This window comes from Macrobrachium rosenbergii, chromosome 11 (assembly GCF_040412425.1).
Source record: "Macrobrachium rosenbergii isolate ZJJX-2024 chromosome 11, ASM4041242v1, whole genome shotgun sequence".
Classification (NCBI taxonomy): domain Eukaryota; kingdom Metazoa; phylum Arthropoda; class Malacostraca; order Decapoda; family Palaemonidae; genus Macrobrachium; species Macrobrachium rosenbergii.
Genome location: NC_089751.1, coordinates 6,392,135 through 6,407,134, shown reverse-complemented (window position 1 = coordinate 6,407,134; position 15,000 = coordinate 6,392,135). Strand labels below are relative to the sequence as shown.

Here is a 15,000-nt window from a genome sequence, read left to right as displayed (position 1 = left end):
CCAAGCGACCTCGTTAATTATTACCTTTTAATGACCTGCATAACACTTCTTGTTAACAATGAGCGTAACTCTGGCATCCCAAGTGCTATATATTCCATAGTATTACTACTGATTTTTATTTTAATACAGTATTATACTAACTTATATCTAATACACTCCACAGGAACTGATCATGGGGAAAGTATTTCAGGGTGTGGCGCTTTTCAACACGATGGCGGACGATGCCTCCAACGATACTCTAGTCAACACACTGACTACTTCAGCAGGAAAAGTAATATTTTTCTATTAATAACAATTTTTAATCTGAGTAAATATCACCATTAATCTTAATATTACCACGCTGATAACAATTCTTACCATTATTGTCGAAGGTTAACTTTTAATAGTGTGTCTTATAACAACTGCTGCTGGTAATATCACTGCGTATCACTCTTCTATTAGAAATTAAAAATATTTTTTTAGCAAATATTTAAGTTTGAGGGATTCGCGGTTAAGTGCGTGTATGTAAAATATAGGACATGTTGACTTCTTGTATCTGCCTTTATTACGTTCAGCACGTTACCAAACCATTTTCAACCTGCTGACCGAATACGCAATACTTCAGTAAATTACCGAGATCCACTTGAAGAAAAATTCATAATACGAAAACAACGATTTCATTTCACCACAAAGAGAAAATACATTAATTTGTTGTGATAATATGTGATGAATTACTTTCTTTTTGAAGTGTAAATAAATATAAAAGCTTCCCTTTTTTGTGAGGGCTTTTCATACACAAATGACATCCGATTATCAATTTCTCTTCTAAAAGAATATATCCGATTATCATATCATCAGGGAATAAATTCTGAGAACTAGATGGGTTTTAAATGTGAAAATGACAAATTTTCAATTAATAATACAGTATTAGTAATGGAAAAGTATCCTTACGGAACAAATACAAAAAAGACTATCAAGTTTCCAGATTAGAATACAATTGCGGTGAAACAGAGGATAAGAGGAAAAGAAAGAAGTTAAACAAATCAGTACGTGAAACATTAACACAGGTTACAGATTACATTTAAGGTGCAAGTTTAGCCAGTGAGCGTCTATAAAAAGAGAGGCATTGTCTACGAGAAATACTTCAAGTGGGAGGGTAGTAAACAACTAAGTAGTTGATGGACTCCAACATGAAACGAACATCAGGAAATTGGCTTAGCGTCGAAGGAGACTTTTGGAAAGAGTAAGATTGAAAATTATTTCATGAAGAAGTCAAACAGGGCTTAATGAAATCAGCTGGTATAACCAGGGTCCCTGAGAGGAATTTTGTCAAAGGGTAAGAGGCCTTCTTTCCTCCCTTGGTCAGCTTATTCCTGTCCACTACGCCGAAAAAAGTTAAGTATACCTTAGTTTAACCAGACCACGGAGCTGATTAACAGCTCTCCTAGGGATGGCCCGAAGGATTAGATTTATTTTTACGTGGCTAAGAACCAATTGGTTACCTAGCAAAGGGAACTACAGCTTATTGTATAATCCGAACCACATTATAGCGAGAAATGAATTTCTATCACCAGAAACAAATTCCTCTGTCATGAGCTGCTAGGCCAAAGTGGAATGAAAGATGGAGGGGTGGAATGGACGGCCCTGTTGACTTGATACTTGAGGCCTTATTCTCCTAGACTCCCCAACGACAGATATAAATAAATATAAATAGATAAGACAAGAATTACAAACAGAGAAAATCACATTTGAATACCTTTATGTCACAACACAAATAAGGGTGCAGAATTTACCCTGCAATGCTTATCTGAGGGCGTAATTAATTGCAACAAATAGTAAAAAAAAAAAAAAAAGGCACATTTTCATAAATTTTTGCGTGCGAGGAATGTCGAATCATCACATGAAAATTGATAACTTTCAGTATTTAGCCTGGCTAAATCCACGAGACGTTTCTGAAATACCGTACACCTTGCTTTATCCTTACTTTGTTTTTTGGCTTGGGTCTGCCTAAAGACCTTTTCGCTGAAGTTAACTATTGCTAGGATTGTTCTCAGTATTCTTAAGCTTAATTCCATCTTTTAGAAACAGGTCACACGCTGTACTTCGTTAACAAATTTGGTAGACATAATTGATTGCGTATTTCTAAAGTTTGCTTCATATAATAAGTGTAAATGCTGCATTTCCTACTCAAAATCATTAATATCAAGGCAAATAGGATGCTGATCTGGTAAGATATTTAAAATCAAATTTTTCAGTTAACTGCTAATCGGACACTTAATCCAATCAGATTATTATATACTAAATTGTAAAAAAAAAAAAAAATTTTTTTAAGTAAACCTGCCCAAGTTAGGCCAGCAGGGCAGCGTCTGTCATCCTGAGGCCTTATTCTCTCGTGCGAAACTCCACCGCACTTTCGGGAAGTCTTATTCCTAGCTCTAGTTGTGACGAAGCATTTGAATTCTTTCCTCATGTATTTTGAGTCGTTTTAAGGTTTGTCAGATATGTGGTTATTGGATGACTTTGTCACAATTGTCTATTCCAGTTAATATTTTGTACCGTACAGCTAACTGACAATAAAACAGGCAAAAGATGTCAAATACTGTACAGTAGAGTAAAGCTCCATGTTATGTGTTGCCTGTCCAGTTTACCTCTAGAATGTCTTCCAGCGTTAATCTGATGCCGGGCAAGTGGCTAGTCAGAAGGCTTTAAACATTTAACACGACCAGACATTTTGCTGTTTTTTTAGACATACCATGAAGAGAACAACCAATGCGGCTTTGTAACAATTCGCACCACGTGGTACACAGTGTGAATCGTTTCAAAAAAGTTTTTCTAGCATGTAAGCATTCAAGAGCATTCTTTCCACATTTTTTATGAGTGCAACAGCCACAAAGTAAAAAATGTTTCTGTTGCATTTTTCTTGTACGTTTTTGTACTTTACAACCATTATTGCCTCATTTTCGTAGGCTGAGGTCTACAATTACTGAGCATGTTCTTTCAGTGTGTCAGCATTAACTGAGCGATTTCTCCTCTTTTGTTATTATAATCTGCAAACTTAATAACACTTTTAAGAGTACCTATCTCTAAAGAAATGTTCGTCAAGAGCTTCAATGGCTCGGTCGGTAGAGCAGCAGCCTCGGACTTCATAGAGGTCTGTGGCGCGGGTACAAATCCACAGCCGACTGGTCAGAGGCGGACATTTTGTTATCTATGTAGACGCTCCGGGATTATGTATGTAATCAATGGGTAAGTTTGCTGAAAGCAAATGGGTGTTACAGACTAATACACACATAAACAAAGCCACTCAAACATCTTCTAAAAACATAACAGACACCTCACGTCTCGAACTGTCAACCTAACTGCTGTTCTCCTCGCTGCTGGGAGAAAGGGAGCTGGGGATTTGGTACGAGACATGTGCACATTCGCTACCGTGGTCTAAGCAATGTCAGGCAGGGAAGCCGATCGAGGCTACGGCCTACCCCAACACCAAATCAAAGTCCTTCAAAAGAAGGCATCGTGCTTACCCTATATAAAAACGGGAAAAAGCAAGTTAAAACGAAGAAGAAGATCTCTAAAGAAAAGTTCGTCTAGTACAAGAGAAATTTGGTGTTGTATCTACTGTTATTGTATTGTACTTTGCAAACTGTCTCTCGAGGTAAAAGACTTGAAAGAAATATTTTCTTTTTATTTAATGTGTTTACGCTAGATTTCTATTTTGCCAAAGTTTCCTAAGATCACAGGAAATTACCTGGAGCCTTAAAACCCTCGGACTATGTACCCCCTGCAACCCAGTCGTTCAGGCCCAGGTTATAATTACCGTGTATTGAAAGAGGACAAGGTCTTGCTTTGTTGTTTCTTACTTTATGAGTAATGACATAGATGAAGTTCTGTCTTTACAAAATGATTTTGAGCTGCAGTTCGAGGCTATGGGTGCCATTATGAAAGAAGACTTGACTGGGTTCCATAATAAATAGCACTTGCACATTGCCCTGCAACTTATATTTCGATAGCTTTTTTTATCACAATGAAAAGATTACGTGAGAAGTTTCATCATCTGGTTATAACGATGAAATATCTTTTACCCCAACCACCCAGGTTCGCAAAGCCTCTCTTGGGGTAAACATTGTCGTTTTGAGTGACGAAATAGCTTTCCTGAAGGAGTTCGCCATATCGTGTACACAAAACCGCCTCCTATCCGGCATCACAAAACTAGTCATCATAGGGCGTCTGGAAAACGAGTCTATCCAGGACCTTACTAGCTCCTGGACAGTCTCCGTCATGAACACACTTTTAATGATACCAAAGACGAAAGGATTGCGTGAAAGGTGAGTTATCTCCTTTGCTGAAGGTCAGCTGATATCGTGAAAATGTAGCTCTAAGGTCATGTTCCTGGTTTTGTAATTTGTTTGAATCAATTTTTGGTTCCCATTCGGTCAGTTTGGATGTCCTGTTTGATAACGAAAGGGTGCTTTTGTCGGATACACTTTTGATTACTTCTAAAGGTATCTGATTATACATAATGAAACATAGAATTAAGACACTGATAAGATTAACCACTACATTTACTGTCAAAAGCACTGCATGCATTTTACTTTTAACCTGAGACCAATTCAAACACAGGTGTGAAAGGCACCTTACCTGACTTGTGCTAATCATCTGGGCCAAATTAAGCGACAGAATTAATTGTCTGGAAAAAAAAATATCTTAATCCTGTGCAGCTGGGTACACTGAAGTGAGTAGTACGCTAACTGAGGTATTTCTGCAGTATTGGTGTTTGCTACCTCTACGTAGGACTTTTCATGTTTATTAAGAGATTAGATGAAAGAAAACATTGGATAAAATATGATAAATACTGGAGCTTTTATGACAATGCTTTCAGCATAACACCATACGTGTATAATCACAAAAGATCAATGTTGAGCTTTATTATGGTTTTCATTTCCGTTCGAGGAAAAATATAAAACTTATTTATCGGGAAAGAAATAATAACTGGGTCATATGTCACAAAAAAAGTATCACAGTGTTATTTATATATTTATATTTTGACCTTTACCCTCGTTGTAAAACTTAATTTCATTAGTTTTACTGTTAAAAAAATATACATTCTCCGTTGTCGGAAACGGTCGTATTTAGTCTTAATTGATGCTTCGATGGAAGACACGTCCATTAATTGCATGTCAAGACAGAATATTACTAACTATATTGATAACCTTAGCCTGAAATACAAACAGTTCCTGCATGCAGTGATTCAGCTACACCAAAAACGGACATGTAATATCCATAACCATTTTACACAAATTTAAACAAAAAGTGATAATAACAAGTTTTCTCGCAGGTGGGATGTGTTTACGTTTATGCCCTTCACTCCCTCTGGGAGCCGACTGGTTCGACTCGCATCTTGGAGCCTTTCAAAAGGTCTGGTAAAACATAGCAGTCTCCCCTTTTTCCCTCAAAAATTTTCAAAGTAAGTTACAGCAACCAATGCAAATCATTTTTCTTTCTAATCTCAAGTACACTGCATGTTATGTGAATATTTATGTATCTCCTGCACTAAGCCTTTTGCTTGCCTGCAATGCATTTACTATTGGAACTATTTTCACCCCATCATACCAAAGACAGCGCTATTTACTTTTCCTATTGTCTGCATTTCTTTTCTGCTTCCAACGTTTTGTCTAATTTAGAAATCTCGTCGTTGCAAAGGATTCTCTCCCAATTTCACTTGTAATGCGACTTCTTTTAGCGCCCGATTACTTGTGATTTAATTTATTGTATTTCAATTCTCTTACCCAATAACGTTTCCCCCTCATTTATTGATGCCTCTTATACACATCCAAGCTTGAAATTCTTTCTATCAGTGTCTCCATTTCTCTTGTGGGAGTGCATGATTACTGTGTGTTCATTTTTGCTTCTTTACCCTCTCTCCTGTCTATATTTACTGTACAAAGAAAAGGTAAAAATGTAAAAAAGAATACATACAGTACGGCAGACAGAAGATAAATCTCAACTGTGATCCCAAGTCAAAAATGAAAAAAAAAAAAAAAACTATACCATTAAGTCCCCAACAAGGGTGGCTCCGAAGAAAACGTTCACTGTTACCTTTCTACCTCTTCTGGTTGTCCGTTTCTCTCCCTTCCATTAATTCTCTTACAAAGTTAAGCCAAAAATACGCTTCAATTTCGAATTTTACTTTGCCCTAGGAATATCTAACAAAATGGGGGAAAATAAGAGCTCGATTTTATCGTTCCATAAGCTTGCAAATTCTCAGTGACACGTCTTCCGACATTCACAGCATGTACGGTGGCTCCATAAACATTTCGGTCTTGCCCTACGAACCATACTGGATGGAAGACAGAGCCAATGATGGGTCAGTCACTTATTCGGGATCAGACAGACTTATGCTTGAGGCCATGGCGTCAACCCTCAACTTTTCTGTCAGTCTTTTGCCCGTTACAACATGGGATGAGGTGAGATATGAAAACCATTTTGCTTTGTGTATTCTAAATCAGTTCTTAACAAGTGGTGGAATATTTCGTCTTTCTTTTTTCTTGATGTTTATCTAGGTAAAAACTCAATGGGTTCACAGAGCAAAAGGGACCCTTCCCCCACTGGAAGGTTTTGTCATCATGTGAATGGTAAGTTTCTTTTCTATGTGAGTCCCAGCCCCGCATTTATTGATTTCTCAACAAAGAAAAAAGAATAAACTAAATCTCCTGTATTTTCTGTTGAGGCGAGCAAAAAAACTTTCCAGAAAAGCAAAATCAAATTTCAAGGATACAATTAACTTTCCTCTTTTGAGTTCTTAAGCTCTAAAAACATGGACTGTATCAGTGAATAATGTCAGAAATGCGATAAAAAAGAGAAAATTGTCTGATATGCAAGCGATAAGGCCAAAAAGCATGAATGGTCACGACATATACAGTATAACACCCGTAGTTTAAAAATTGCTTTCTTTAGTTACGGTCTGCAAAATTAACGTGTGACTCATTTAGCATCAAACCTTTTATAGACTTGAATACGACCATATTAGGAGAACAAATGTAAACTAAAGAAAACATGCAGAACATTCATCACACTAGGCATGAGACACTTCTCTAGAATGATCTCTGAAGAGACCTTAGAGAGAGAGAGAGAGAGAGAGAGAGAGAGAGAGAGAGAGAGAGAGAGAGAGAGAGAGAGAGAGAGAGAGAGAGAGAGAGAATGTAAAGTGCACTTCTCTGGCAGTAATTCACCTCGGTGACACTGCCTGCAAATTTGGTAAGACGTGGTCTGAAAAAAAAAAATGGATTTATTCTTGATTGTTTGATATGAACGAACGATACAGAATAATGTTATACATTCTAGAAATAATTGATTCCAGATAAGGAAGTTAAAATACATGTAGGCCTATCTCCACCAAGAATGTATAATCTCACACTACTGTAAATGGGTATAGATGGCAACTGCTTAGGAATGTAGGTTTCATTTCCTAAAAGAGCCAAAAACCTGGTATATATATATATATATATATATATATATATATATATATATATATATATATATATATATATAATTTATATATATATATATATATATATATATATATATATATATATATATATATATATATATATATATATATATATATATATATATATATGGCACATAAACTCTGTTAGAAACAGTTCTTGTTAGGACTTCTTGTGATTGATTAACATTTCCTGTGAAGAACTGAGCATTTAAACAAAATACTATTTATATATACTAGAGGAGAGCGCGTAGAGCCCATATAAATTTAAACAGTGTTATAAGAAGGGTGTAAATAAATCTGCGGTAGTTTTATATAGAGGGAAAAAGGGAGAATTCTAAATGAATTATGTAACTGTTTTCAGGTGTTCCAGTGTGTGGCAAATCGTTCATCATGGGTGGCACCCGTAATCCACTTTTTGCTGCCATCAAGATTAAAATCTACAGATTTTACTTGGATTTATGAAAACGATGTCAACTTAGCCTTTGTCATGGTCAAACCATCGGTTGAGCCAAAGTGGCAGAGTCTTTACTACCCACTAACATATCAAGTGTGGATTTTCATCTTAGCAACGATTGCAGTTGCTTCATGGAGCCTTATAGCAGTAAGTGCTTTTTTTAGTAATACTATTTCATTACTATCCTTTAAATAGGAATAGGACTGCAAACTCGCCAGATAGAACTGTAAGCTCTGGGGCTCTCTACCTCGGCTTGGGGCTGTCGCTGGTGAGCAGACAGCAAACCTCCACCTAGCGCAATTTCTTTGCGCATGATTTCCAAGTGCACTGTACAGACAGGACTCCAGTGGGCTTGTGTTCTCTTACCCCTATGTAAAATTGGATAAAGTGAGGGATGTAATCTTCAATATTATGGAATTAAAGCATGATGCTGTTGCTGGTGTGCAGAACACTGCAGAAACAGAGTAGTTAAGCCTTCCTAAAGTGAAGCATTTCAGAACATAGAAAAGTGTGCTGAGGGAGAGGTGAAGATCACTTGTACTGAGCATGATTGAATAACAAATCTCAGCTCGGTGATTATGTATGTATCACTGGGAAATAAATCTTGAGTATATACGGGGAAATTGAGGCAATTAGGCATAACCGACTTCCTGATGGATCTTTGAAAGGATTGCTGAACAGAATCAGGACCTTCAAGATGATTCTGGAAGGACAGACAGCGTCGGTATTTAAAATCCTGGCAGCAACGGGAATACATAAAAATTTCATAGAATGGATTCAAAGTTTCTGCGAGCTTATCCCAAGCAGGATTTTGGTTAATGGATTGTTAAGTGAATCTTTCTCTGTAAATGGATCAGCTAAGTGATTTTGACCTCTATCATTATCGTTGTCTGTGATAATATTTAGAACCTTTCTACATAGCAATAAAGAGAGACAATTTAATATCACCTCCAGTCCCACCTAGCAATAATTCTCGTACGGTTTGCTGATGATTTCAAAATATTTGATTGATATGAAAACAGTATCGTTGTTATTCAAAATGTTATTGGCAAAATTGAAAAGATTTTGCGGTGCTGGGTTACACCGCGTTGCTTTAATTAAGAGTAACTGGCCTCCTGCACTGCCTAACAACTAGGGAGCTGTGTAAGATACTTGGACTGTTTTACTCGAATTGTTACGATGAAGCTATATCTCTGACTTGGAATCTTGTGGTTGGAACATGCAAAGGACTGGAACGTTTGTGAACAGAAAAATAACTTTTGTTGTGCTCAAAAGTATGGTATTATGCCCATATTTAGTTATTCACTGTTAGTGAAAATGTTCAACATAGGCTTTCAAGAGATCTCTCATCCTTTATTGTGGATTCATATAAAGTGTTCATAGGCGTTAAAATTCTTCTAGAAGACATGATGTGGAATAGTCAGTTAGTTTACAAAGAGCTCAGGAAACCAAAACCAGTTCTAGCAGTGGAGTTGAAATATCCAACTTTCAGTTGGGGAAATGTATGGTCCCAAGTAAAATCTATATAATCAGCTATTCAATAGAAAAATTATTTATCGGTATCTGCATGATGCTTTTCACATCTAAGAGAAAGCTGTATTGGATTGGTGTTGAAAGTATTTGTGTAAGCACTGCAGTATAGAATAAATTGTTCTCCATTCTATATATCTCTGTAAGAGGAATGAAATGATATCTAATTAGTTCAAAATCTCTTTTTCAAAATTATGTAATATTAATTCAACACATAAGTTACAGATACTGCACTATGACATCAAAGTAAGCAATAAAAAGGTCTAAAGCATGTGTATACTATTGGTAACACTTTTATAGTAGAAATATGGCTTTTGAGAGCTAGGGGCGTTGATTCTGTTAATGTCATTCAAAGAATTCGAAGTAAATTTGTGTCCCATGAAAACCTCTTATATACCTGTACATCTTTTGGAGAGAATTTTTACCATTTGTTTAGTATTGAAAGGAGATTGTTGTGCAGTAAAAGCTTACTGAATCTGTAAATATATGTTGTAAACACATACATGATGAAATGTAGAATTTATTGTAACTACTTGTATGTAAATTAAGCAACTGAATTCTTAAAGAAAAAAAAAATGCCTAATTCACTTCATCCTGGGAACAGATTACATCCGAGGGGAATCATAATTGATATGTGCATCTGCCCAGCCAGGATTTAAACTTGAACCTCTCAGTTAAGATACAGTGATAGACAGTGGTCGTATCCTTTCGGCCCTCAGGAGAGATAGTGATTTAGACTCTGCTGTACATACTGCGGTCGAATTCAGGTTCTGTCCTTAGACTCGATATCAACCTATCTCCACCATTACAGTATAGCTGACTGCTAAGTTTGTAACACTTGGGTAGTTATGAATTTAGTGTAAGATTATTCCCAAGGTAAAGTGAATTCGATATCAAGTCATATTTGTGGCTTAATATTTCTGTAAAAGTCACATGAGTAAAATTGACAAAACATTAGTGAAGTGTTACTGTCGCGAATTTTTCCCCACGACTGGGAGGGTTCTAAGTCCCTGATGGTATGGGACTGGGATGGTCAGGCCTGAAGGGCACTACCAGCAAACATCGAAACGAAGGTCCATCGAGACGGGGCAGGGTTTTACAATTTTATTTTAAAAAATAGACTATTTAAAATTCAACATACATGAAACTTAACGCACACCCTTAAGGACCACGCGGTCGGGTACTAGAGACAATGCTGAAGGCTATACAAAAACCCATAAAACTCAAAAAAACTTGCCTCTAAAAGCTACAATTTTGCACAAAACTTATTTCCAAACAATCAGGCTACACTTCAACCAAATATTAACTGGATTAAAACTCGGATGTCAAAAATGTGAAAGGATCAAACGAGCATACCAAATGAGCCGGCTCGTTACAAAATGGACAACTTGGCTGGGGAGGTGACGATCTGGAGTGTTCAGCTAACCTAAATGATAAACCCTCGAGAAAGACGCATTTTGCCCCTCTGTATGTCTCGTCGTCACCTTGGTTCCCTCTCAAAATTTCTACATAGGTTACCTTACGAAAGAATGTACTTGAATTATATAAAAAAGATCCTCTCTGACATCCCTGACACAGACAACACAGGCAACTCGCCGGACACAAGTAATAATCAAACATATTTACAGAAAAAAGTGAACCACGAACTCAGCCGCCTGCTTACCACCCCCCTCGCCTATCCTGAACGTTGAGAAGGATTGTCGAGAAAAAATGGATCCAATTTTTTCACGACAGTTACAAACATAACGTCCAGCTATCATGGCGGAGATGAGTGCAATCTGCTACGTACAAAAGCTGAATGTGAGAGGAATGTGTAAAGCTGAGTCAAAATGGATACGTCAACTGCCTATCACCGCACTTAAATCAAAAGGTTGGAATCCTGGCCGGGCAGATGAACTAATCAATTATTAATGCCCAGGGTAAAGGAAATTTGATATTAAGTGTTATCTGTGGCTCAATATTTTAGTACACAAAAGTCATGTGTGTACATGTGACAAAACCCCATATGCATGTGCGTGTGTAACAGTCACAGATTAAAATCCAATTTCCATTCATGAACAGTTTTTAATATACTGCATACTTTTGCAGGTAATCAGAGTTTCTAGGAAGGAATCAGCCATGATGAAAATCGGCTCTGGTCTCATTGTCTTAGGGGTCATTGGCACACTATTAGGTCAAGGATTAAGCGGCCGACATCTTGTGGGGGCCAGCGTAAGGATCCTGCTAACCTTCTGGTTAATTTTTGCTTTTGTTATTGGGAATGTGTACAAGGGAAATCTCGTGGCGTTTCTCGTGGCTCCTAGGTACCCTCCAAGACCAGAGACGCCGGAGGAGCTCGTGAAGGATGTTAAAAGGTGAGGCTGTTACATGTATATACCAATGTTTTAATATGATCCAGTTCCAAATCCTACACGACAGGGTAGACTCGAGCTGATACTTAACTCGCACAAATATTCTAAAAATCAACCTTTCTACTGGGTCCGCCTTCTGCTGAAAGGAATCATAGTCACGATAAAATAATAGTTTGATATTTTACTTCATTTTAGTTTTGGGTTAGAATTTTACAGGATTTATGTAGTTTACAAGAACTTTTTCATATGTTAGCATTTATATTTTAAATAAGGATGCGTTGTATGTGCGATGAAGCGTAAATCTCTATATGCATATTATAAGGCTGAATCCTAATCTTTCGGTATTTACTACTTTAGAACAGTATTTACTCTAATATTTATAAATACTTTGGATAATTGTATGGAAACCTGTATTAACCTTACTTCGATAACTGAAAGGTGATGCCAAACGCAAATAGAATGTTAATGTTATATATCTTATTGACAGGACGGCGAGTGAAGTAATAAGTCCTTTATGTTATATATTTATCGAAAAAATTTCCTTGTGTCTGTGTACTATTCAGTTTGGGAGGTCACAAATAAACTTTTCGGAGCCACAAAATAGTTTTATATTTGTCATGACCACTGTTGGCATGAGAGCAACAATTTTGTGTTTTGCAAATTTTCTGTCTAATTCTATTGTTATTCAATCTTTGAACGAGTTCCAATGTTATGTAGCACTTGAACGTTTGAAAATAAAACTTTGATTTCCTCTGTTCACAGTCCTAGTGTTCAGGAAAGCTTCTTAGATACCTTCTGACATCCTTTTAGGTCCTCTCTACTCTTTTTCAAGCACATATGACAAGAGCATTCATGCATCTTTCATCTAATATATTTGGCTGATTAATGTTATGCTATCTTTGACAACTTGGCAGTATCATTTACAGGTAATAATTGCAATATTATGATTACACCCTTGAGTTATCGGATAATACATCAAAAGGTTTAATTACCCTTTGTGTGATTTTAAAGTTATAATATTCTTGGGGTACCGCTTATTTTACAAAAATATACAAACTCTCACAGGGTGACCATACCTGCTTTTGGACACACCTTCCAGGACAGTCTTCTAGCATCTGAAATCGAGTCATTAAGAGCCCTAGGAAATATGATGCAGGTGGGAACGGATATTGAAGAAGGACTACAAATGACCCTCAAGTACAGGTGAGTTTTTATGTAACAATGGGTAGTAATTTCAGCTGGAATGTGAATATTGATAGAAATTAAGGTAATTCACAGTATACATATATATTTATGTATGTATATATAAATATTTACACACACACACACACACACACACACACACACATATATATATATATATATATATATATATATATATATATATATATATATATATATATATATATATATATATATATATATATATATATATATTATATACATTTATTTATATATAATTATACATATATATATATACATTTATATATATATTATGTATGTATATATATAACATATGTATATATATTATATATATATTTATATATATAATACATTACATATATACATTTATATTATATATATATATATATATATATATATATATATATATATATATATATATATATATATATATATATATATATATATATTTATATGTTTCCTAGTGCAGGTGGTTCTTATGACTCCACATTTATTACTTTACTCTAAAATGGCCTAGCAAGATAACCAGGACATATAAAACACAAACTAAAAGGAGTGGTACAAGGAGCGGAGGACTCTTTCTCAAAGGGAAGTGCGTGAAACACGTGGATACAAAAATAGGTATATTCTCATAACACACAAGATCAAAGGGAAAATGAACTGAAACACGTTAAATTGCTGCTGCAGAAGTCCTCCCGAAGGAGGGGGAGCTTGGGAATGCCAGGAACACGGACCAAGGAGAATTCTGCTACGATCGTCCTTCTGAAACGATATTAGGACCCATTGGGTGTGAGCTGAGGGCGCCAAGGACTTCCCCGAGGCGTTACTTGTGACTCAGAGGAAGGAGGCAGTGAACACGTGGGCCGGGATTAAACCAAGAAACATCAGGGGATACCAAGTTATAGGCCCAGAAGTTTAATAAATGCACAAGGGCGAAGTAACGTGACTAGCAACTCGTTCTGGGTACTTTACCACATTGCAGGGGCGTAAGGCTGACGTCGGCGTCCAGCGTCGTCTTGGGCCAGGGACCACGTGTGGTCGCGTCGACAAAAGGCCTCCCTCACCAAGGTACTGCTTCAAGTCGTAGATTGGGGCGGAAAAAGGGCGCCCTTGGGATGATGAAAAGGCCGCAGTTGAGTATCCGCTCGCTTTTGGGACTTGCAATCCCCACTTGCAGTCTTTGATGGCCACGTGGGTCGGGGTACGGAGCAAAGGGCAGTTAACTTCCACGTGGCGGCAAGCGAACGAAGGGCGGGGGCAAGGTCTGCACTCGTGACCTCTTGGCTTAAACTAGCGACTGTGTGTGAGAAGGAACTTCCCTCGCCCTGACCTTTTATTGCTTCTGGACAGGGGTAGGGGGGGGCAATGTCCTGACCCAGGTCACACTTCTATATCAAAGAAAACGGCTTACTCTCCTGTACCAAAGAAAACGGTGCAAAGCCAGTTTACTGCCCATGGCGAAAAGATTAAATCTTTGAGCATCTCTTATAACCCCCGACTTCTGGTTCAAACTAACACGAACCAGAATTCACTACCTCTCACAGGTTCAAAATAGACAGAGGCCTATCTATCGGCCGAGCAAAGCAGAAAGGCGGGCGCTTTCATAGCGTATTTTGGCGCTAATCTTTACAATATATATAAGAACAAAGTTAAAGCCATGAAGGAAAACTGAGGACAACTAAGAATCGGTCAAAAGCGGATAAGGCATGCAGCGCCGTTCCGTCCTGGCGAAACTGTGATCTGAATAGTGTAAAAATGACCGCTAACAACCTCGGGCTTCACAGTTTTCGTCCGTCCGCCATTTTTGTTGTGTACTGTTCAGCCAGTTCTCTTGTCAGAGCTTACTGCCATCTAGTGGTAGGTTCTGACTAGAAAACTGGCTGAACGCAGGGTTGCCCGAGTAAACCATAGCTGCTCCCCTTCAACTAGTAAATCACATGTGAACAGATTTCTTGCAATCTAATTTTAATGATTAG

At 37.2% G+C, this 15,000-nt stretch overlaps 1 protein-coding gene across 1 annotated transcript in view; it reads left to right on the top strand.

Annotated features, from left to right (window-relative positions):
• The window catches only part of LOC136843469 (uncharacterized), a 28,521-nt gene that overhangs the window by 2,531 nt on the left and 10,990 nt on the right, over positions 1-15,000 (top strand). Inside the window, exons 2-7 of the mRNA XM_067112005.1 lie at positions 164-271; positions 4,075-4,304; positions 6,269-6,443; positions 7,848-8,087; positions 11,559-11,824; positions 12,887-13,024. Coding sequence (XP_066968106.1) covers positions 164-271; positions 4,075-4,304; positions 6,269-6,443; positions 7,848-8,087; positions 11,559-11,824; positions 12,887-13,024 — 1,157 coding nt within the window. The remainder of the gene's footprint in view (positions 1-163; positions 272-4,074; positions 4,305-6,268; positions 6,444-7,847; positions 8,088-11,558; positions 11,825-12,886; positions 13,025-15,000) is intronic.